The sequence below is a fragment of the Poecilia formosa genome, unplaced genomic scaffold, assembly GCF_000485575.1.
Source record: "Poecilia formosa unplaced genomic scaffold, Poecilia_formosa-5.1.2 Scaffold175, whole genome shotgun sequence".
Classification (NCBI taxonomy): domain Eukaryota; kingdom Metazoa; phylum Chordata; class Actinopteri; order Cyprinodontiformes; family Poeciliidae; genus Poecilia; species Poecilia formosa.
In genome coordinates, this window is record NW_006800114.1 from 1,261,383 (window position 1) to 1,283,519 (window position 22,137).

Below are 22,137 nucleotides of genomic sequence, written 5' to 3' on the forward strand. Positions count from 1 at the left end.
TAGAGAACCATCAGGCACAGGGTTTAGTCTTTAGGTTTCCAGAAAGGTAAGAGTTTCAACATGGAACATAAATGTATACTCCAAGAAATGTTTCTTCTTAGTTCTAGCTTCAATGTGTCTTAGCAGAAACTTACTGTGCCAGGAACCTTTTGGAAACATTTCATACTCCAGAGAAAGTTTATAAAGGCTAACTTTATTCAGTATGGTCAAAAATATTATAGAGATGTGGACTCGGCTTATGGAACTAAAACTTTCGTACAAGAAGGCCATTTAATGTGCTCAAAAAATTCCCTTTTTGTTTGAATGTACTTAGATTTAGTTGTAGTCTTTTACTTTGAAGGTATTGACCGGAAGCTTTGTTCTTTAGCGTTAACTTCATGGCGGCCCCTCTTCCAACCGAGCAGGGATTTAGGAATGTGGAGACCAGCAGCTACGTCACCCACAAACTGCCTGAGGTGTCGTCGATGAAAAACTTTTTTAAAAGGCTTTACCTGAACGAAACGACTACTATCGTAAGTTTATTTGATAGAAAATGCTAAATTAAACCTTGATATTCATCTTTTGTTGTAAGTGATGGGTACGTTTGTATTAAATGTGTTTTTAAAGCGGTTTCTAAAAACTCCCCGTTAGCTAGTTAACGGCTTCGGGATACAACTGACTCTAAGTTTGTTTTGGGGAAAAAAGCTTTGAGTTTTTTAATATATGCAGATGTTTTGAATTTGGACGGCAATTTAAGACTTCGGAACTCTGGATAAGACAGGTTCGGGCTTGTTTTGCTTTGTTTGGATAGCGGTCCAAGCTGGAGTGGAAGGGGGGGGAAAAAAATCCTGCCCCAACCTGAAATTCAAAAACACCGACAAATTAGCCACTGCTAGCACCGGAAACCATTTTCCGTAACACACTGGTAGGTAAGTTAAATTCCACTTTTCATTTTCTGTCTTCTTTTTATCACTATTTAAAATGTATCCAAGCTGTTAAGTATAGTATTAACTTCTCCATACGTTCAGACGAATATGTGCTCTACAGGGACGAACATTTGCCGACTGCCTGCGGTGTTTTGATAACATTGGTCTCCCCAGGGACGCTGGTCTCTGTCTCCATGGTAACGCGCCCGTTGACGCTTTGAGCTGCCTGAAAGGGGGTGGGCGGAACCGGAGAGGAGACCTCACCGAGTGAAGGATGGTAAGCAGGGCAGGACAGAGGCTCAGTCGGCTGCTGTTTTGCCTCATTTCTCGTAGCTGTGAGGTTTTTCTAGGACATTTGATGAAAACGTGAACTGAATAGTGATTGTCTTCAGATGAGCTCTTTGCTCTTTGTTTCAGCCATTTCACGATGGAGTGTACTACCCCTACAGCAGCGACGCCCAGGGGACCCATTCGTCGGTGGGGATCCCCTCCCTCCTGAACTCCCCGCTCAGCCAGCACTCTGCGCCGGGCATGGCCCCGGCCGCCTTCAAGTTCCGCCCGCGCCGCGAGAGCGTGGACTGGCGGCGCATCAATGCTGTGGACGTGGATCTGGTGGCGAGCCAACTGGACGTGGACGCCCTGCAGGAGCACATCGGCACCGTGACCTTCTGCAGCCTGGACGGCGAGCGCTGCCAGCGGTGCCAGAGCCCCGTGGACCCTGCGCTCGTCAAGCTGCTGCGGCTGGCGCAGCTCTCGGTGGAGTGGCTCCTGCACTGCCAGGAGGTCCTCAGCGCCAACCTGCGCGGCGCCGAGGAGCGGCTGGTGGCGGCCGCCGGCGAGCGGGAGCAGCTGCTGGCCCTGCACAGGAAGCAGGAGGAGAGGGCGAAGGCGCTGATGGGCGAGCTGAAGCAGAGGAAGAAGGTGATACGCACCCAGCAGTCGCTGCTGGCTCCACGGATCATGAGCAGTCACAAGGTACTGCAGACGTCCCCCCCCTTTTCCCTCACCCCGCTTTTCTCCTCTTTTTGGGCCCCTCTCTCATTATCTATGCACAGCTGCAGCTCAGACATTTTCCATAAAATGTATTGGAGTTCTCTTGGTAAGATTAGAACAAAGCTTTCAGACCTGAAGAAAGGATTTAGAGCTGCTAAGCAGATGGTGTGTTTTCGTGCCAAGTAGTTTTTTGTAAATCCACTTACAAAACAAAAAAGACTATAATCAGAATGACTGTCCCCCCCCCTACCCACCTGCTGTGTTCATTTTGTCACTGGAGTGTCATGGCAAAAAGATTTCCACTTCCGTTAAAAATTTGTCATATGTTAATGTATTTTATTGTGATTTAATGCAGTATATATTTAATGCAGTATATTAGGGTTGTACTGGTTGCAGTTTTCTGACCGATACAGATTTTTTTGTGTGTGTATATTTTTGCAAGTCACTGTGTCTGGAATAAAGCTCATTGTCAGACCACTGGAGGCAATAATCAGAAATCTCCTTGTGCTCCTTGAATGAACGACTGGTCGCCTTTGACCTAACCTAGAGGTTGTCATGACGACAGCTCTAGCGTTTCATGGCAGCTGGCCGTTACTAAGGTGTAAGCCACAAGCTCAACTAACAGAACCAGATCAATAATTGATAGAGGCGTCTGACGTTCTCCTTGGAGTTTTTTTGTTTAACATTTAAACCTACCCAATCACAGCCTGTTTTGAATTATTCTCAGTTTCAAAACTTTGAAAGCAGCATTGCAGATCCGTGTGGCTGTTTTTGGGTCTTTGACAGTATCGGCAGCTGTCGATTGACTGCCAAACGGAGTCCCAGGTGCAGTGAACTGCAGCGTTAAACGCAGCGTGTGGACACACCGGCAGCATCTGTGCTGGCCGGGGTCTGACAGAGAGCAGGGGTGCCCGTAGAGATGCCTGTGGCAGGCAGCATATCGGCATCACCAGTGCTACTGTTTGGAAATGCACAGCCTAACTCAGTGGATGCTCCTGTTCATTTATGAGTTTATTTGCATCACTGCTGGTGTGAGATTCTTAAGATCTAATGAGCATGATTTCAGTTTTTAAACCAATATGTGAAACAAAAATGTACAGCACATATTTTTTTTCCATTTAAAATGAAAATGATCAGGCTCTTCTTCTGATTCTAAAACAATATAAGGTAAAATTAGTTGTTTAAGCACAAAATGGACAACCTATGTTTTAAAGTGGTTGTTTTTATGTATATGTTCTTATCCACTGCAGGGAAATATGCATTGATAATTAATAGCTCTCATAATACATAGAAATAATAATTTGATTCTAACAGGGTTCAGATGACTAATAGATTTACATATGGAGGAAATTAGTGTTCAAAAATAACAGTGAAATTAAATACATTGGTGAATTTTATGTATTGAGCAGTTTACGTAAAGACAATTATTACAATAAAACATTATTTTTTATAGTGAGTTTATCTCTATAATTCATCATAAGTTCTTAGCTACCAAGAAGAAGAAACCGAAGTAAAAAAAAAAACAGAAGTAGCCAATGTCAAAATGGTGTTACTTAGCAACAAAATTGCACTACAAAGAGACAAATCATCCCAAGGCTAAAATATCATATTGATTATTTCTTTTACCTTATTCTTATTTGCCAGAAGAGTGTACACTTAAGTTACGATTTCATTAGTCAATGTGCTTATTGTGGAGATTAATATGCTTTTTTGCAATTTTGCTGTGTATAACTCAACAGTGGAAGTTTAGCAACCTGATATCAGCTTAATTAGTTGCTTCTGTTATAAACTTTGGACCCTTTTTAAGCCAACTGGACATCAGTGTGCCGTCCATGAATCGGAATTTATCACAGCAACAAAGAAGTTGAAAAGTTTTGAATTATTCGAATAATTTTAGGGCAGAAAATTATTATTTTTAAGACTTGAAACTTGGATTTGTTTTTTTTTTTTTTGTTTTTTTGTTTTAGCTTGACTATCAAGCCTTTAAGCTGAAGGGGAAAAGTGCATTACACACCTCAGTACATTTAAATTCGCTGGAAAATAATTTACAAGTTCAAATGATTTTCAAACGGTTTCAAGGTCACACGATTAGAGAGGTCTCCAACATTCCTTCACGCATTCGTCCCGTTCGGCTATGTGAAGAGGAAATGTTACTTTTACTCAGAGAATATTAGGAAAAAAACTTGAAGCTTGTCAGAAAAGACACTTTATATTTAAAACGTGCAGAGCTAGTGCTAGCTTCTACTTCAATAGCGGAAAAGCAGCGTATCAGTTTCAGGGCTTTTGTGCTTTTCATGTCAGTAATTATTTTGTTGTTGCTGTTTAACACTTTTCACTCCTTCCTTAAACCAGTTAAACTGATTAACTGCTCTAACAGGTGATCAATGTAAACAAAATGTTCTTTCTTGTTTTTTTCTTTTTAGTGTCTACATTGCGATAAATCCTTCCTCAACTCCTCCTTCCTTCAAAACCACATGCAGCGGCGGCATCCTGACCAGCACCAGTCGCGTAAGTCCATCGCAGGCTTCAAATACTTGCCACAAACGTCGATCGGACAGACTGACAGATTGTTTTGAACCTTTGTGCTTCCAGAGCTGCAGTCCGACAGCGAGAAGAAATCTCAGATTGATAGTCTGAAAATGGAGATTAGCAGTCTGAAGGATCAAATCACTCAGCAGCAACAGGATCTGCAGGCCAAAATTGCTCAGGTACGATTGTTTTCGCTATCCTATAATCGCACAAATTAGGATTATAAAAACTACAAATACTGTTTCTATAAAAACAAGAGAGACGGCCGCCATGTTTTCTTTTTGTTTTTTTTTTTGGCGTAGGAAAAGGAGCAGCAGTCGATGCACAAAGAGCTGCTGAGGGAGCTGGAGCGCTTCAAGGCGGAGGAGATGGCCCGCATGGACAGGAAGCTGGAAGACAGCAGGGACGGCATGCGCAGGGAGATGGAGTTCCTCTACAACCGAAACATTCAGGCTCTCACCGTACGAGGACCGAACCGCTCCGCTCACTTCTGCTTCTTTTTACTGCATCATTTCAGTTAAAATTTGTCAAATTAACACAATCCTTCCTTTTCCCAGGAAGCAAATCAGAATCAGACGGCCAAGCAGGACAAGCCAAGCAGCCCTGTCAACTCTCAGGCACAGCAAGACGCTTACAAAGACATGCAGCTGCAAGCCATCCACAAGCTGGAGCAGCAGATGAAGAAACAGGTTAGCAGCCAGGGAGGAAAAAAACAAATCTTCTAACTCAGGTGTCCAAACTTTTCGCACTGAAATTCTTCAGTGGCCAAAATTAGCTTTTTCTTGTCTCCAGTCAAAAACGCCAACATAATGCTGTTGTGAATTCTTTCTCCTTCACTGCAAAAACACAAAATCCTACCAAGTATTTTTAGTCTAGTTTTTAGTGCAAATGTCTTAGTTCACTTGAAACTAAACTAACTTACAATTAAGTTTTCAACAACATGAATGAGCTTGTTTTCAGTTAATAATTATTTAATATTGATTAAGAAGTGCCAAGTCTATTTCACTTATAACAGGAAAAATGCCTTGTTATATTGCTAATTGGAACACATACTTTTAAAAAATCAAAATGAAGGAATTATTGACTTAAAACAAGTTTGTATTTCTTGTTAAAGAGTTGCTGTAAGTTAGTTTTGTCTTAGTTCAATTAGAAACTAGACTAAAATACTTGATAAGATTTTGTGTTTTTGTAGCGTTTACCTGCACAACAGTAAATTAAACAAGTAATATTTTGATGAAACCAACATTAGTAAGAGATTTGCCATAATGTTTACAGTCATTTAACTTTTTGGGCTAATTATTTTCTAAAATCTGTAAAATGTTGGGGGGGTTTTCTCTTTACTTAATTTCCAGCAACAAAAAATTTGAATTTTGTTTTAAAAATTTTGCCCAAGTGTATTTCTAAGTAAAAAGTTGGTGGATATTTGTGGCATGAAATTAAAAAAAAATTAAAGGAAATATCTTTGTATTTTGTACATTTCCCTCCTAGGACAAAAAGTGGGAATCCAGAATCAAAGAGATCAAGGCTCAACATGAGTCCGAAAAGAATCAGGTACACATGATTATCAAACCGTCTTCAGCAGAAACAAGTGGACTTGTAACACCCCCCATCCCCCACTCCCAAACCCCCAACCGTTTTTTTGCTTTCCAGTTGCTGAACGAGCTGAGCAGGATGCAGTCGTCTGTGGCGGAGCACCAGGAGCAGAGCCGGCGGCTGCAGCAGGAGATGGACCGCAGGCTGCAGGAGAAGGCGCAGACCATCAAGGCTCAGAGAGAGCAGGTGGCCTCCGCTTTCTCGCTCTCCGCTGCAGTCGGAGATTATGTCGCCAGGGGAAGCGGGCGGAGTGGTAGCCCCTTGTTCAGGATATCCTGGATTTGAGCGTTGACGCATAATGATACTGTACACAGGAAGTGAATGCTGCTTTCCTGGAGGAGCTCCAGAAAGAGCTGCGAAATGACTGATTATTGATGTTTCTAACCGCTGTTGGCTTGTAGGAAAAAACTAGTTCATTCTACAACTTGTCTGTTTATCTAATGTGATAAATAAGTAGGAATCTTTTAAAAATATATTTGTTAGTTGATGAAATGCGAAACTGCTAACCAGTTTAATATTTGTTGTATTTTGAGACACTACTTCTGATAACATACAGTAACAAAAGCATTAGACTTTTCCTTTCTTTACATTCAAGTTTTTACAAGAACTAAAATTTAAGAAGTAAAAAGTAAAGTTCCTTTTGTTTTGTGATGTCATTCCACAGATGAGGACCATTTCCATCAGTCCGCCCACTAAAGTGCAAGAAATACCAGGTGAGGATTCCTGGAAGGCTTCTTGTTTTCTTTAAATCATTAAAGTTGTATTTTGTATCTTCATATTCAAAACGAAAATGCAGGTTTTTGACACTATCCTTAAAATAAACCTTCTAATCCCTCCTGTCTTCCAGTCGCTGCCAGCGCACCAGTCCCAGAACCCAAACCAAAGAAATTCTCACAGGGTGAGTTAATCAGAACAAGCTTCTTTATTTTTTTTTTCCATCTGTCCACATATGATCTGGCTGATGCTTCCCAAGCAGCCCAGTCTCCCGTCTGTAACCCCCCGTTTGTTCTGGCTCCCACTGCCTGTTCACCTGAACGCTCAGCGGAGCCAGCCTCTGCTCTAAAGCTGGATCCCATACAGGAGTTGTCGGAAGAGGAGAAAGGTAAACGCGGGTCAGGCTGATGGAACCGGGGCGGCTGCATGATGCTGCATGAGTGCACCAGTCTCCTCTTGTGCCAAGAGAATAAAAAGAAAATCTTGGAATAAGAAATGTTTTTGATTTGTGATGAATTCTTAGATTGTTCATCATGTTTGTTGTCTGGTTGGTGGCTAAAGAGAGAAAAAACAAACTTGCATCTAACTCCCCTCATGGCATGGCTTCCTGTGGATATCATTGATGCATGCGTCATTTTGTACTTTTTTTTTGTTTGTTTATTTTTTCTGGTTTGTTTTTGAGTGTCTGTCTTCTCTTTTCCAGATTCCAGCATCTCTGAGAAGAGACCGCTGTCCGGTAAACATGCGACCGAACAGCCTAAGAAACCTAAGGTGACGGCCAGCGCTGTGAAAAAGAACCCCAGCATCAAGAAGGAGATGCGATCCGAGCTGGAACGTTCCCTTACCAAGAAGCTGGAGAGCCTGGGGGTCAAGCCTGTACGAATAATCAATATTTAATTAACTTTTAATTAGGGATGCAAACAATTAGCTGAGTTATGATAAATTTTCAATTAATGGTTAGATTAAAATGAGTTCCTATGGATTAACAACCATCCACTTACAGTCCTTTAGTGTAGTAGTTTGGCCGCCCTCCAGCAGAGGGCGCCTCTGGTTATCCTTAAGCGTAGCCAGGACTAAAGATGGCGGCGTCACTTTAAAACAGGAAAGAGAAACGGTCTAAACGGAGTGGTGTGGGACAAAAAACACACTTTATGTGGTTATGTTTTGAAACATAAACACTCGACAAGCTCATTAAAGTTATCGCCTTAATAATGCTCATTCAGCCAGGCTGTATGACGGAGCAGCGGCAAATAAGTGAAAATTTATCACCAGTTCGAAGCTCATACATTTCGGTGGAGATATACCATGGAATGGTATTCACTACTCTTGATACAAGAGAAAACTAAAGTTTCTAAGGAAACAGCTACTTATCAGTTAACCATCAATTAATAAGACCAATCAATGTTAATGATTAAGGTTGATTCACTGATTACTAGCGTTCCTACTTCTATTCCTCTTCAGAACCAGAAAGGCTTGACGAACAAGGAGTTGGCTTCCCTCCTCGCCAAGATGCGTTTAAAGCAGGAGGCCGTTGCCAAGACGATGCCCGACTACTGGCGCTGTTGGGAGGAGATCGCAAGCATGGTTCAGCAGAAGCTGGGCGGACCGAGGCGAGGCAGTGAAGCCGCGCCAAGATCCAAACAGCCCCATCAAGGTGAGTCAGCAACAAAAGCCTCTTAACGCCTGAGATCATCCCGACGCGTCGTCTCTAATGCTGTTAACGGGTTTATGTGAAGTGATGCAGGTTCGCCCGCGCTCCAGCAGCCTGCCCTCCAGAGCCAGTCAGGCGGTTCCTGCAGCAACCGTCACACAGCCAAAGACTCCACAGCCGGCACCCAGGACCAAAGGGTTCATGCAGCCGAAGACGTCCACCCCCAACATGAAGCCCATATTGAAGAGCAGCACAAGCAAGTATGGAGATACTCACTTTCAGCTGATTTTTATCCCTTATTTTTTTTTTCAATTTGACAAAATTGAAACATCTTTTTCTACTCCTAAGAACCCCGCCGTTTAGTTCGGACGAAGACTCTGACGACTCAAAGTCCGACCTGGAGGAGGAGCCACCAGACCTCCGGCGAGTCAAGTCGTTAAATCTGATGGTTCAGATCAAAACGAACAAAACCCCTCCGGCTCTGTCCAGGCAGAGCGCAGTCAGCCAGTCGTCGTTCTCCTCTAAACCACAGCAGTCCCGTCACAGGGCCACGAAGGCGCAGAGCGAAGACGACGAGGAGTGGTCGGATGTGAGCGATTTGGCGGAAATTGACCCCAGGCAGCTGCATGGCTTCAAAAACCACAACAGCAACAATGAAAAAGGAAGCCACATTAAAGGTTAGCTACACACCAGAGTATCAAGTAGATTAACTTGATCTTCAGTTCTTGAGTCAGAGGTGTTGGAATTGTTCTGTTTGTTTCCAGATAAAGTTGCTGATTTGGCCAGAAAAGTTGAACTGCACATATCAGAGAGAGCAGTAAAAAAGCCTATAGGGGGTGTAAGCGTTCTTCCAGAGAGAAAGGACGAAGTTCAGGAGATTTCGGTAAGAAAACAAGATTAGAAGCAACTAATTCCCAGTGAATGTTAACCAGCAGGACCAAAGGAATGAGGTTTGTGTCGACAGCTGACGGATCTAGAGGAGAGCAGTGAGTGGATGGTCTCCTCTCTGGAGGACAAACCGGGAGCGTCTAAGCAAACGTCTCTCCGTGGCTCCGGACCCCTGAGGAAGAGCCTGGACTCGTCCAGCACCAGCGTCTGGGGGACGTCTACAGGAAAAGCCCCCAAATCAGGTCAGAGTCATTCCGACTCTTAGGCTTCCTCTGAGCTCCAAACGTGTTGGTCTGTGTGTGATGCTGTAATTGCTGCTGTTGTGCCTGGCAGGTCTGACCGAAACGGGAACAGGAAGCACGCTGAAGAGCAGCCTGTGCTCTTTCAGCGACATCAGCGACTCGGAGGACATAAGCAATAAGTAGCATTAGCACTGCAGCAGATCAGGTAACGTAGCTAACATGAGGACCTCAGCCTCTCACTTCTCCAGCCAAAGAAAAGTTATTCTGTTTATTTATTCTATGGACTTTGTGATTAAAAAAAAGAGAATGAAGCAATACCTTCAAGTAGGCAGTTCAGGACCAGAATCAGATTTTGATTAAAAAATATGAATTATCTTGTTAACGTTTTAACTACAAACTAGGTGACAGCTTTCTATTTTTATCTTAATGCCTTGTGCCAATTCAATTTTTTTTTGTCAGACTTCCATATATTTTCTTTTGTATGTTCAAATCTTCTGAGCCACGGAATGTTTTTGTAAAATATTGTACATTTCTATCAGATTTTGTACATCAAATTTTGTATTAATTTACATGTAATATTTATTCAAGCAATAAAGATGAGATTTTGAGCACTCAGGTCATCCTTCCACTCCCCATAGTTTAAAGGGAGCCACTCCAGTTTTCTAAATTTAGTCTTCAGACATTTTTTTTTAATCAAATACCTGAAATGATTATTACTGATTGGATGACAGCAAAAATAGTTTAGCTTGCCTTTTACTGCTTATGTGAGCAACTAAAACATTTAAATGAAAATAAATGTATATGTATGTTTTTTAAATTTAAAATGGCAATTATTTTACCCTTATGTTTATTTTTTTAAATGATCAGTTATGGTCTTGTGTTGCATAGGATCATGATCTCAGGCTAGGTGCACATTTTTCACTTGTATTTTTCCCAACATAAAAAAAAACTTTATTTACAAAAAAATATGAATACAACACACTTCATCAGAAATCTAATTAGTCAAGTTTCCTCAGCGTTGCTCAGTTCTGCCTGGCCACCAAATAGCTTACAGTTACACATAACATAAGGGTTTATTCAGTATAGAAAATAAGAAATCCAAAATTAAACCCTGTTTAAAAAATAAAACATAAGCAGAAGAAATGCTTCAAGAACAGAAGAATCTATGTAGTGGGCAATAAAATCAGCACTGAAAAATGCTTTCATAATTAAAGCAAACAGATTAAATAAAACTATGATTTATCAGTTAACTTTACTAGTGCGACTCTTAAATGCTAAACCTTTGACTTCTGTTCAGAATACAGGGTGGTTTTCCAGAAACTTATTCTCTTTGGGGAAACAGTTTAAACTTTTAGGAAGCACTCAGCATTTCATCAAAAGCTTCCTTTAGAAACTATCGGGGATTTATCCAGAAAGGAGAACTTGTATTTCTCTTTAAACTCTTAAAAAATTTAACTTCTTCAAACAGACGGCACTATGGATCCACAGAATCCGCTCAGTCACTCTGTTTTGAGTTTTTAGCTCATACAAAGGTGTCTCGGTTCTCGATGGGAGTGGTTATTCTTGTCCCTCTGGTTGTTTGACTCCTCCCATCTGGATAATACAGCGGCGGCACCAGCGTCACTCTGGACGACGACGGCGGCCGCATGTACGTCCGTCTGGTGCGGACGGTAGCATAAGAAGCCGGCTTTCGTCGTCCTTTTGATGAACTGTAATGGAAAACAGAGACACAAACATGTCACCCAGCCCTGGTTGTTATCATCTTTTATCTGAAATGTCACTCTGTGTAGCCTGGATTTAAATTTTATCCAATTGCTAATGCTTTGAAGCTTACCAAAAAATTGCCTGAGCTGTAAACAACCATTCTCCACTACAAAAAGAGAAATGCCGAGCCAAACACAGTGGCTGTTAATATTTGGAAGTCTGGCCACCATGGACTGAACTGCTTCGTTTTACGACAACATATTAGGGCCATTGTAGATAAAGCAAAACATTAAAAATGAGCACATTTCTGCCAAGCGAAGACATTTTTAGATCAATCTCAGAATTTTGGGGGTGCGGGGGGTGAGTGAAAATTTCAGAGTTTCAGAAGTTGAAAATTTCCCACTTTTGTAATTCAGAAATGTCCAAGTTTTTTTTCCTAGAAAAAGCTTGGAAATTAAAATCTCCAATTGCTAAACCACCTTTTTTTTTTTTGGCAGAAATTTACAGCTTTTTTCCCCCCATTCTTCAATGGCCCTAATACACATCGTATCGTTAACTTTCTACGCTGCTATTCCTAAAACTCCAGTCAGACCACAATTCCAAAACGGTGCAGAAAAATTATGTCATCATTCGCAACTTCAAATGTTGCCAGTTGAAATTCTACCAGAGGAATCAAAGTCAATGGGAGAAAGCTCTGATGGATCTGTGGCTTCTAGTCCAGCCCGACCGCAACGACCGGGCTGCAATTTACCTTTTTGGTAGACCTTCTTTTCCAGAGAAGTAAGTGAGCACCATTCCCCCACTAATGAGCAGGATGGATCCTCCCCAACCAATGAAAACAGCAGCGCCCAGTTCAAATCTGGACAGAAAGACAGAACTCGTTCACAATCCGTTTTATTTAGTAATATTCTAACAAAGCTTTCAGTATTACTCACTTCTGGGCCTTGAAGTTTGGATCCACAAACTGTGTTATGACTCTGTTAGCCCACCATGAGTATGTTATCATCCCACAGAAACCTAGAGAAAAAAAGCATTCACTTTATTTAAATTTGAAGTTTTATCATTTAAAAAAAAAAAAATCTGAACACTTAAAAAAAAGTTCACCTGAAACTAAGTAGGTTATACCACCAGAAAACGTCACCCTTGCGTTGGTAATCTCTGTCCCACCAATTTTCGTGCATTTCATCCCGATAAGCGTGAGGACGCCTCCAAAGAACCCCGTGATCACGGCGCAGACCGCCAGTGCTCTGAGCGCGTGCAGGTACACTAAAGTAGAAATAAAATTAGCTATAGCTGCTTCTGAAAATGAAGTACAGCAATTTATAAAAAAAAAAAAAAAAAAAAGTCTGTTGTGGAGTTTTCAGTGCCTTACCAGGCAGGGCCAACATGGACGGGTAGTCCTTGCAGTCGGAGACCCCCGTCGTGTCCGAGATGCAGTCTCTCCACAGGTTGGAGTAGTAGTTGGAGGTTGTCAGCACGATGCTGTTCACCTCAGAGAACGTCCAGTACTCGGTGGGAAGAGTGGAACACACCAGGATCCAGCCGCACAGACTGGTTACAAAGCAGCCGATCTCCACGTACATAATCACCATCCGGTACTCCATGGTCGGCGCTGATTCTCGACTAAAAACGGAAATAATAACGTCTCGCCGTGGGAACCGGGACTGAAGGTTCCCTCTGCGTTATCCCTGCAGTGCGGACAGGTAATAGACCCATAATGCTTTGGGCTGTGTCTCATCTTATCTTTGAGATAGTTTTGCCAAGTAAGCATCCTTCCTGTTCCCAGCTGGGCGAAGGGATTATATTACACCACTCCTCTACATGTCTATACAGCAGCCTATTAATGCCTTTGTGGATAGAAAAAAAAAGGAGTATATTCTGCAAAAACTCAGACATTTTCTAGAAAAAAAACGGGACTTTTGAAAAAAATTTCCAAAGGTGGAAAATTTTTGACTTCTTGAGACTAAGAAAGTTCCATGTTTTCTTCCTAGAAAACATCTGAGATTAAAGTAAAAATTCGCAATGTTTTTACTTTTAGATCTGTTTGTCATCAACATTCTTAGATTTCCTTTATAAAGATGCATTCTTATTATTCAAAAAGCTTTATGCTTGTACTAAATAGGAACTTTTAAATAACTTATTTTTTATATTTATTTTTAAAAACTTTTTTTTATTTTAATATGACTGCTCTGCTCATTGCTATTTTATATTACAACTTTTAAAATATATACTGTATAGTTGTGGCATGTAAACATAACAGTAATGCAGGTGAAATTTCTTTATAGTTCATTGAAACAATATAAATTGTCAATATCATTTTATTTATATAGCTTTTCTTCCCTTCAAACAACAGTTTCCAAGTGGCTGCACAGAAATAATTTAACAAAAATAGACCAGAGGAATTCAACGTCTGTTTTTGTCTCGCATGATTCAGAACAAATAAAAAAAATATATATTAAAAAATAACCAGAGCAAATACATTTTGGAAATAAAAAAAACATTTACGAAAGTGTAAAAGATATCTAGACTAACCCATTTAAGCTTAATGGAGCTCGGAGGACCTTAAGCTGCTTAAGCATCATACCATGGCATCTCATGGGATTTGATTAGGCCACTGGTCAATTTTTGCTCTTATTTGAGTGCTTTAGATCACTTTACTGCTGCATAACTCAATAAAACTGGTTATACAGCAGTAATTAATATCAATTGATATATTTGAACTAAATTTTTTTTGTATGAGAACTCCGTCTAGTTTTTAGGGGGGGTTTTTTCCTCCAAAAAATGTTTAATTTGCTTATATATAAAGCAAAACCTATGTCAATCCATCCTCAAAAGTTAAACATGGGAGTGGCAGCATCATGGTGTGGGGACGATATGATTCAATTTTGACTCTAGAATAAATCAAACATGGACGGCTTCGGTGAGGTTTCGTTACACGACGACAACGGCAGCCATCTTGTAAGAAGAAATCCTCGATTTGCTGACGCGTTCTTCGTCCTGTCTGACGGAGGGACATGTAGCGTGTCTGCAATGGAGAGTATAATGTGAAACTTTTTATAGTTTTGTTTTTATTTTAAAGGTAAGTAAGCTAACCTTTGTGGACGGATAACTCTGCATGCAGTTGCACAGTGAACAGTGCAGCCAAGCAACAGGAGAAGACTCCCCACCAAACCGAGGTAGACGGGCGGTCCGATCTCATAGCTGAGGAAACGTGATTGAAAAGTATGTTTACTCATAATAGTAATGTTCTTATGTAACGTCACCTCACCTCAGTTTTGATGGATCTGCTTTGATGTGTAAAACAGCTGAAATCACTTTGTTTATGTATAAACAGTAACCAGCCACGTCTGAGATGCCTGGTGGAAGTGGAAGAGAGGGAGTGGGGGAACGAGGCAAACCGGTCAGTAGGAGTTTTGTTTTCACAACAGCAGCTCAAGCTTTCTAGAACTCATCCCTCTTACAGCCCAGCAGCTGGACAGCACACGCTCCCATCAGCATCCCGTCCTTGGTGCTTGGCCCCCCGCCAATCCATGTGCATTCCATCCCAAAAAACGAGAGCACGGTCCCGAGCAATCCGAGGCAGAGCCCAACCAGCAGCAGACCCCTGACTGCCTGGATGTACCCTAGAAAATAAAAAAAAAAAAAAACAGTAAAATACTCCCAAATGAACACCGGTTATTTATTTACTTTTTATATATATCTTGTACCCACGTTTGACTGCCCACAGCAGACCTTTGTCCACGCAGTTCACGACAGCCGTGGAGTCTTGCCGGCAGTCCTTCCACAGGTCAGACCAGTACCACTCTGTCGCCACCACCGAGGAGCCCCCGTGTCCGCCAAGCTGGGCCACTCTTAATTCAGAAAATCAAAATTGAAATACTACTTTATCTAATTATGAGATTGAAGCAGCTTGATAAGAACATTTCAAATTCTTATATCAGAAGTGAATTATGCTTTGATACTTAGTGCAAATTACCCGATCTTAACCACACAGTAGAATTAAGAAATGGGGTGCAACAACGCTGACACCGAGTTAAACCACAAGCAAATGATGAGAGGGATACATGCAGTAATGTTGACCAGTTACTGTTGACTTCCTCGTTTACATGCTGCAGTGAAAACTGCAGACAAGAATGAAGTTCTGTGTCTGAACAAACCTTACAGTACATCTTTTTAACTTAATCAGGGGCTCTGCAGTTAACTGAGATCCACCATAAGCAGCCAGTTGAAAATACCAGTCACAATAATTAAACGCTAGCATGTTAGCAAAAAGTAATTTCTGATACTTCTTCAGCAGTATGTATCTTATCATAGGGAGGAGGGCTTTAGCGCTGTCAATCAGCCCTTGTGTGTGTGTGTGTGTGTGTGTGTGTGTGTGTAGCTTCTCCCCATCAGCAGAGCCTGTTGTGAATGCTAAGGCTAGTTAGCATGGCCACTGACAACGGATAAACTGTTTTCCTGTAACAGTGAATTGTTTCTCCCCATTAGTACATCTAGCTGTGCGTTCATGAGGTTGATCGATACTGCTAAGATCCTCCTCCGTGCTGTGATTGGTTGTTTTTGATTGGGGAGTGGTGTCTTTCTTCACATGGTGATAACAGCACAGGGAGGAGGGGGAGGAGCTCGATCTTTTTCACAGATTGTGTCTCATATTAGACTGTCACGACAGTATTATCGTGACAGTGTATTTGTTGACAGTTTCAACAAATATGGGAAAACATATTTTTGTAGAAGTTACAAAAATATGTTATTTTTGTAACATCCTCATTTTATTTACAGTTGAGCACCACTGTGTCTTGTGTCAATAAATGGAAAATAGAAAATGTTCAATACTTAGGATGGCTTTTGCAAAAAAAAAAAAAAGTTAACTCAAACAACCATTTATTGCTAGTAGAAACTATTTTTACTTAGTCACAGAATTTCTATTTTTCTTGACCATTTATTTGCTTACCTCCAGTGTCCCATAGCAAGAGTGCAGCCCACGAAGACCCAGCCCAGCATGTAGAGCAGCAGACCCAGGATCTGAATGGTTCTCCTCGACATCACTTTAAAAAAACTCTTTTATAATATAATGATAACATTAAAACCACAATGCGTTTCTTCCAGATGAATTTTCCTTTCTGAGCCTGTACGAGCATTTGCTTGAATTTCTGAATGACAGCAAAAGAAAGCTTTGTTTACTGTCAACCAAACCTGTCCAGGATGGTGGCATTTCGCTTGGTGTCTACAGGTCATAAAATCTCAAAAAGGTCTCATTGAAATAATGTTTGGATAAACAAATTAGGAAAACCTAAGTGATAAACTCAGCTAAAGTCAACAAACTCATGTATCAATCTTTAGATTCTATTATTACAAAACATTCACTAGTAAAGTTTTTCCACACAGTTTCAATTTTCATTAGAGTAATTAATTTGCTGGTTTTCAATTGTGGTTATGTGAAGTAGTTATAAGCAGTCAGTGTAAAATCTTCATGAGATTTTCAAATAAAAGGTTTTCAACAAAAAAAAAGCTTTATTTACAGCACGAATACAGTGTATTGTGTTAGCATCTTAAAGTTTGCCCAAGAAACAAACAAACAAAAAAAACTTAATAATATGCAGAATTTGAACAGACATGTTTTCAATTAAAAAGAGGGTAATATTGAATTTCTTGACCTTACTATTCAGCTTGCATCTTGTGAAAGGAAGTGGAATTTCCCATTTAGGCAACTTCCACTTTCTGTATGTGCGGCAGCCATATTGGACACTGATTGTAAGAACATACTAACTTACACAGTTGGATTTGTGACATCAAGAGGCATTTTTGTTGTATTCGTGACTGAAAGATCAATAATGTGTCAGTATTTAAAGGGAACATACCATTAAAAAGTCAAGGGAAGGCCAAACAATTTTTGGAGTGCAGCGTTAAAATAAAACTCAAATCTGCTTAACATAAAATGGCTAACATTCATAAGCTAATGATTCAGTTAGCTTGCATCTGGTAACTTAATCAGAATTTTCTTTATGTCAGAAACATTTGCAGAGTTGTTTATGTAGTAATTTTGACATTCGACATTTTAATTTATCTGATCAAATGTAGGAGTTTTTGACAAACGGTGTATTTCCGCTTCTCAAACTGCCAGACAGAGAGGACACTGTGCGGCTGCTTCGACTGCTGTGGCTGCTTCTTTGACTGCTTCCGCTGCTCCGACTGCTGCCGCTGCTCCGACTGCTGCCGCTGCTCCGACTGCTGCTCCTTGATTCCGACAGTGTAGACAGGCTGGACTCTAAGGACAGGCCTGACTGAAACTCAGATCCTGTTCTGGATCCCGAACCATATTCAGAGTTTCCATTTGATCTGGGGGTCCGTCCCGACATGGCCGTACGCCCAGATTTGGATGTGTGTGTCGATTTGGAAGCCAAGGAGGATACATCCGAACGCTCGGACCGGGATGAAAGCTTAGAGATGGACGACAGTTTGGTATTGGAGGTGACCTCTGATACGGCAGAAGAAGCTGTGGTGGGCTTGTTTTTCTCCAGGTCTGGCTGTGGTTTTATCTTAATTACCCTAAACAAAAAAAGAATAAAAAGAGAGAGGATAAGTTTTAAAATTAATTGGCTGAAGAAATCCACATCCCAAAGCACCCACGAAACACAAAGTGCTAACATAAGAGCCAAAATGCTAGTATTACTTCTCCCATTTACCTCCGATTAAAAGCATTACATTTGGTCATATAGTACACTGCTCAAATAAATAAAGGGAACACTCAAATAACACATCCTAGATCTGAATGAATGAAATGTTCTCATTGAATACTTTGTTCTGTACAAAGTTGAATGTGCTGACAACAAAATCACACAAAAATCATCAATGGAAATCAAATTTATTAACCAATGGAGGCCTGGATTTGGAGCCACACACAAAATTAAAGTGAAATATTCCCTTTATTTTTTTGAGCAGTATATTTGGTTAATAAAACATCTGAATCTGGATAGACTAACAGAAAGTAGTGCAGAAAATAGGAAGAATAAGGAAAATATGCATCTTTTTCAACATTTTAACAAGTAAAACTGCAAAATGAGCTGTTCTCAACATTTCGCTGCAAATTTTTTGAAGGCACAAAATTCTGACCTAAGTATTTCATAGTGAAGTCAAAGGTTGTTTACTAAAATCCCTAACCATGTGCCCACTGAAGTTGTTTTATCGTTTATCGTCTGTGGAAGTGAGTATTGTAGTGTCACTTCAATTTGGTCATACAATGGCAGGTAATGACTCCATTACTGACCTTTCTCCTCTTCCACAGAGCGGCGTGCATACGGACCACAGATAGAAAAAACCACCAGTCATGTGAAAGGCTGAGCCCACCCAGCCAAGGAACATCGGAGTGCCAAGGCCATACCTGAAAATAGTTAAATGGATATCATGCAAGATTAATACACTAAGATTTTTACCTGTATTAAAAAGACAACAGATTTACAACGAAAAGAAAGTCATGGTTTCAAAGGTAAGGTGGTCAATGCATGTTTGTTTGATCAGCCCTGTTAACTTACTCGAGTCCAATCAGCTTAACATCGATGTTTTTGATCATGACGTACTCTGAATACACGGCATACCCACATGTGGACAATGCACCTGAGAGAAAATCATGTTGAAAAATATTAATGGAGTATCCAGTCACTAGACTTTGTCAAATTTCTTAGAATAGTTAGGTTTAATGGATATCATAAAGTTTCTCATTTTGGCACTCATGAACTCCAAAGGAGGATTGGAAGCTTGCAGGGTGATAGGTGGATAGCCTGTCACAACTCAATTTGTGCATCTTGTACAATAATAATGCTGGATTATCTAATAAGTTCATTAAATCCTTTTATTTTTTTTTTATCAAAAGGACCATGTACCTTCAAAAATAATGACACAATTCTATCCATTCACAATGAAACTCAGTACAATTCTAAAAATGTCTGTCAGAAGCAAATTTCATTTAACATTCACGTCACCTAAAGAGACCTTGTGCAAAAGTAATTGTTTCATTGAGCTGACATTTTGTCTATAGTAAGAATTTTTAAAAAAGCCTATTCAAAGATGCATAATATAGTTCTTTTTTTTGAAGAGATATGGCAGAAATAAGAGTAGCATGAATAATCTTTATTCCTATTTTTTACTTATTTATTTTTATTTTTTTTTAATTAAAGTCAAATTGTAATTGGAGCTGCTAGCTAACTTATGGTCATTCCAGAACCTTTGTAGTGTTCTTATTGCTAGCATGCTATCACAGGTAAAATTCAAAAGTTCCCTCATCTTTTTTTACAAAAGAAATTGTATGAAAAAGACAATTTATGATAACTGAATTTTCAATCTTTTACGAGTTTGGTCATATTTTGAGCTGTTTAAAAAAAATTTTCATTCAAATTAGTTTAATAGTACTAGAGCTAGCTAGCATGCCTGTGCTTCTGGGGAAAGTACTTACTGCCACTAAGCTAGCACAACAAAAAAATCAAAGTACATTGATTTTTAGTACTTTGTTTAAACATAGCAACCTTTTCTTGGTTGGTATATTAAAATATAACAATTTCAGCTAGTTTTCTGCCATTTTAGTAAGACAAAGTCTGAGCTGGTAATTTTCTTGTTAGCAATTTAAGCGACTCCATCTTTTGGAAAAAATTAGGCAGGAGGACATGTTTTAAAGCAATATGACAAAACATGAAAATTACAAAGAACTGGGATTTATTAAATCATACACATTTTGAAAAAAATAAAATAATCTTACCACTGATGATGTGGCACAATCCACCCGTAAAGATCTTCTTGTACTTTGAAGGGTCTTTACCCCCAATATGGGTGCATTCCATACCCAGCAGGCTGAGTATGAACCCCAGCATACCCAAAGAAAGGGCTCCCATCAGTAGGCCTCGCACTATTTGAACGTACCCTTTAATCACAGACAGACATTTATATAGGCAGATTTGCAAACAAAGTGGATACAGATCAAAGTACATGACTATGTGTTTACTTACCGTCCACAGACCACAGCGCAGGGAAATCATAGCAATTACTGACAGCAGTTGAATCGGTGAAGCATTTTCTCCATAAGCTGGACCAGTGCCATGCCACTTTGATGATGGACGAACCACCCATACCACCAACTGAGGCTATCTTCCAGCCCTCCATAGCCATGGTGCAGGCCACAAAGATCCAGCCTAACACGGTCATTAAAAATCCCCAGATTTGGACCACTCTGATCTTCATTTTTAGGCCTCTGCAGGTGGGTTTCCTTCTAGATTTCTCATCCAGCAATGTTTACCGTCTCCAATGTTTAGGGTTTATTCTCCAGATTATGTGGTCGGTCCCCTGCCCAATGAGTCTTCAAAGAAAGTCGAGCAGGTGAATTGGTCTGATGCAGTGCAGGAGTGTTTACCAGATCAGGTGTTTCATAAAATGTGGGTGGGAGACAGAATTCACTCTGGTTCCCAGAAGCCACTGCTGAAAACGGCCAGATTAGAATCTAGACTAAAACCACTTAACCAAGCAAATATCAGGTTACACAGAACTTAATGTATCTACTCAAATTTCTTGCAGATTCAGGAATATGTCCAAAATAAGACAAAATTATCTTAAAATAGTTTTGCCTTAAAATTGTCTGAAACCAATTTTAAGGTAAGCCAAACTACTTTTACGTACCTTTTTTATTATGTCCGTCTTATGGTTTCATGTTTTGTCATGCAAAAAATGTTTGAGCGCTTCAAGCAAAAGTTTAATGTCAGACAGAAATTACCAGAGTAAATACAAAATGCAGTTTTTAAATGCCAGTTTTTAACTAACCTGATCCAGATGAAGTAAATACACTCCTGTTAGATCAAAAGCTACCTGTTATTAACCACATTTATGGCTTAAGTCTAGTCAAAGTGTGGCCTTAAATCAGATTGAAATGACCTAAAACACAGCATTAATTCTCAAAACCTCTCCATTGTGGCTGATTTCTGACATGAAATACTGGCGTACCCTTTCAATTTCACACTCGCCCAACTTCACTTTCTGACCCTTAACTTACAACAAAACATCTCCCATCAGGCGTAAATCTTTGTGTTTTGTTTTACGACTTCTATCTTCTGATTGATGCTACCGTAAACTGTATGCTTCAGTTGTTTTGACCTTTACATGAAACATGTAATAGCACTACTGACATGAGTGGGGCTGCTTGAAGCATCACTCTCGATTGTGCCTTGGGCTGTAAGCTGCTGGTTATTGATCGTTTCACCAGGTACGCACTGTGCCATGGTTCCCAGAGAGACACCATAGGGTCTTTGTGTTGTTCTAATTACAGGTAAATCCAAGATAATGAGCGTTCCCGGGAGCAATGAATGTTCTCATAGCAGAGATGAAAGAACTGTTCTTTGTTACTAGTTCCAGTTGGCATTTTGATGTAAGTTATTGTAGTGAGATATTAAAAATGAACAACTGCTCAGGTAGCCTGGTAAAAACCAGGTCCTTTTTTTTTTAATGCTAATGGCTTTGTACAGAAGGTCTGGACTCTCGACCAATGAGAAACGATTGCTTCTTGGAAGCCATGGATTCTATTGAAGTTGAAATTTGTCCGTGATGTATGTAATGCGTCAGCTCGACGTTATTACCGGAAATTCATAAAAGCTTCAAAAGTAAAAAAAAATCATTTAACTTTTGATAGTATTTTTCTTAAATATTTCTGAGCTTAATCTAAAATTTGACCTTAGATGGCCTTAGATATGTGCTTCTGTTATTGAGAGGTTATTTCATAAAAAATAGAAATCTATGCAGTAAACCTAAGAAAGAAGACAGAGTCCAGTTTGTTTCACACATAAGCGTTTCTTATGTGTTTCCTCAGCTCTCATGGCTCCATTTGCAGGCTGTTTGCCATGTTGTTGTGTGTTGTACCGAATGACGGTGCTCCTGTGTAAGAGTATTT

At 40.2% G+C, this 22,137-nt stretch overlaps 3 protein-coding genes across 14 annotated transcripts; 1 reads left to right on the forward strand and 2 right to left on the reverse strand.

The window, feature by feature from the left end:
* The first annotated feature begins 353 nt into the window (after nt 1-353).
* Nucleotides 354-18,673, forward strand: dzip1 (DAZ interacting zinc finger protein 1). Of its 12 annotated transcripts, XR_001663836.1 has the most exons (22): nt 420-512; nt 791-908; nt 1,008-1,182; nt 1,323-1,880; nt 4,322-4,406; nt 4,491-4,606; nt 4,730-4,888; nt 4,985-5,116; nt 5,916-5,978; nt 6,078-6,206; nt 6,685-6,733; nt 6,868-6,918; nt 6,997-7,122; nt 7,438-7,610; nt 8,196-8,388; nt 8,471-8,645; nt 8,734-9,062; nt 9,150-9,268; nt 9,350-9,515; nt 9,607-9,720; nt 14,299-14,441; nt 14,554-15,083. XR_001663836.1 is itself a non-coding variant. In XM_016678229.1 (21 exons), the coding sequence occupies exons 3-20, from the start codon at nt 1,180-1,182 to the stop codon at nt 9,696-9,698; spliced, it is 2,718 nt and encodes a 905-aa protein (XP_016533715.1). In that variant the 5' UTR covers nt 420-512; nt 791-908; nt 1,008-1,179; the 3' UTR covers nt 9,699-9,720; nt 18,502-18,673. The 12 variants fall into 12 exon arrangements, 11 of the variants coding, with proteins under 11 accessions (XP_016533718.1, XP_016533715.1, XP_016533714.1 ...); XM_016678229.1 differs by lacking the exons at nt 14,299-14,441; nt 14,554-15,083 and adding an exon at nt 18,502-18,673; XM_016678228.1 differs by having other exon boundaries at nt 14,299-15,084.
* cldn10d (claudin 10d) lies at nt 10,322-13,131 on the reverse strand. Its single transcript, XM_007565426.2, has 5 exons — nt 12,592-13,131; nt 12,324-12,485; nt 12,155-12,236; nt 11,971-12,078; nt 10,322-11,224 (listed from the first exon to the last, which is right to left on the reverse strand). The coding sequence occupies exons 1-5, from the start codon at nt 12,821-12,823 to the stop codon at nt 11,038-11,040; spliced, it is 771 nt and encodes a 256-aa protein (XP_007565488.1). The 5' UTR covers nt 12,824-13,131; the 3' UTR covers nt 10,322-11,037.
* cldn10e (claudin 10e) lies at nt 16,943-22,048 on the reverse strand. Its single transcript, XM_007565428.2, has 5 exons — nt 20,213-22,048; nt 19,966-20,127; nt 18,749-18,830; nt 18,484-18,597; nt 16,943-17,765 (listed from the first exon to the last, which is right to left on the reverse strand). The coding sequence occupies exons 1-5, from the start codon at nt 20,442-20,444 to the stop codon at nt 17,288-17,290; spliced, it is 1,068 nt and encodes a 355-aa protein (XP_007565490.1). The 5' UTR covers nt 20,445-22,048; the 3' UTR covers nt 16,943-17,287.
* Nucleotides 22,049-22,137: the final 89 nt, after the last annotated feature.

Excerpts from the sequence above, each read along its gene's own strand:
- dzip1 (XM_016678229.1), top strand. Across the intron at positions 4,607-4,729 it reads TGCAGGCCAAAATTGCTCAG|GAAAAGGAGCAGCAGTCGAT; the intron begins GTACGATTGTTT and ends TTTTTGGCGTAG. Across the intron at positions 4,889-4,984 it reads GAAACATTCAGGCTCTCACC|GAAGCAAATCAGAATCAGAC; the intron begins GTACGAGGACCG and ends TCCTTTTCCCAG.
- cldn10d (XM_007565426.2), bottom strand. The coding sequence starts at position 12,823 with ATGGAGTACCGGATGGTGATTATGTACGTGGAGATCGGCTGCTTTGTA. Across the intron at positions 12,079-12,154 it reads CCAAACTTCAAGGCCCAGAA|ATTTGAACTGGGCGCTGCTG; the intron begins GTGAGTAATACT and ends CTTTCTGTCCAG. Across the intron at positions 11,225-11,970 it reads AAAGAAGGTCTACCAAAAAG|TTCATCAAAAGGACGACGAA; the intron begins GTAAATTGCAGC and ends TTTCCATTACAG.
- cldn10e (XM_007565428.2), bottom strand. The coding sequence starts at position 20,444 with ATGAAGATCAGAGTGGTCCAAATCTGGGGATTTTTAATGACCGTGTTA. Across the intron at positions 20,128-20,212 it reads TGCGCTGTGGTCTGTGGACG|GGTACGTTCAAATAGTGCGA; the intron begins GTAAGTAAACAC and ends CTGTGATTAAAG. Across the intron at positions 18,831-19,965 it reads ATTGTGCCACATCATCAGTG|GTGCATTGTCCACATGTGGG; the intron begins GTAAGATTATTT and ends ATTTTCTCTCAG.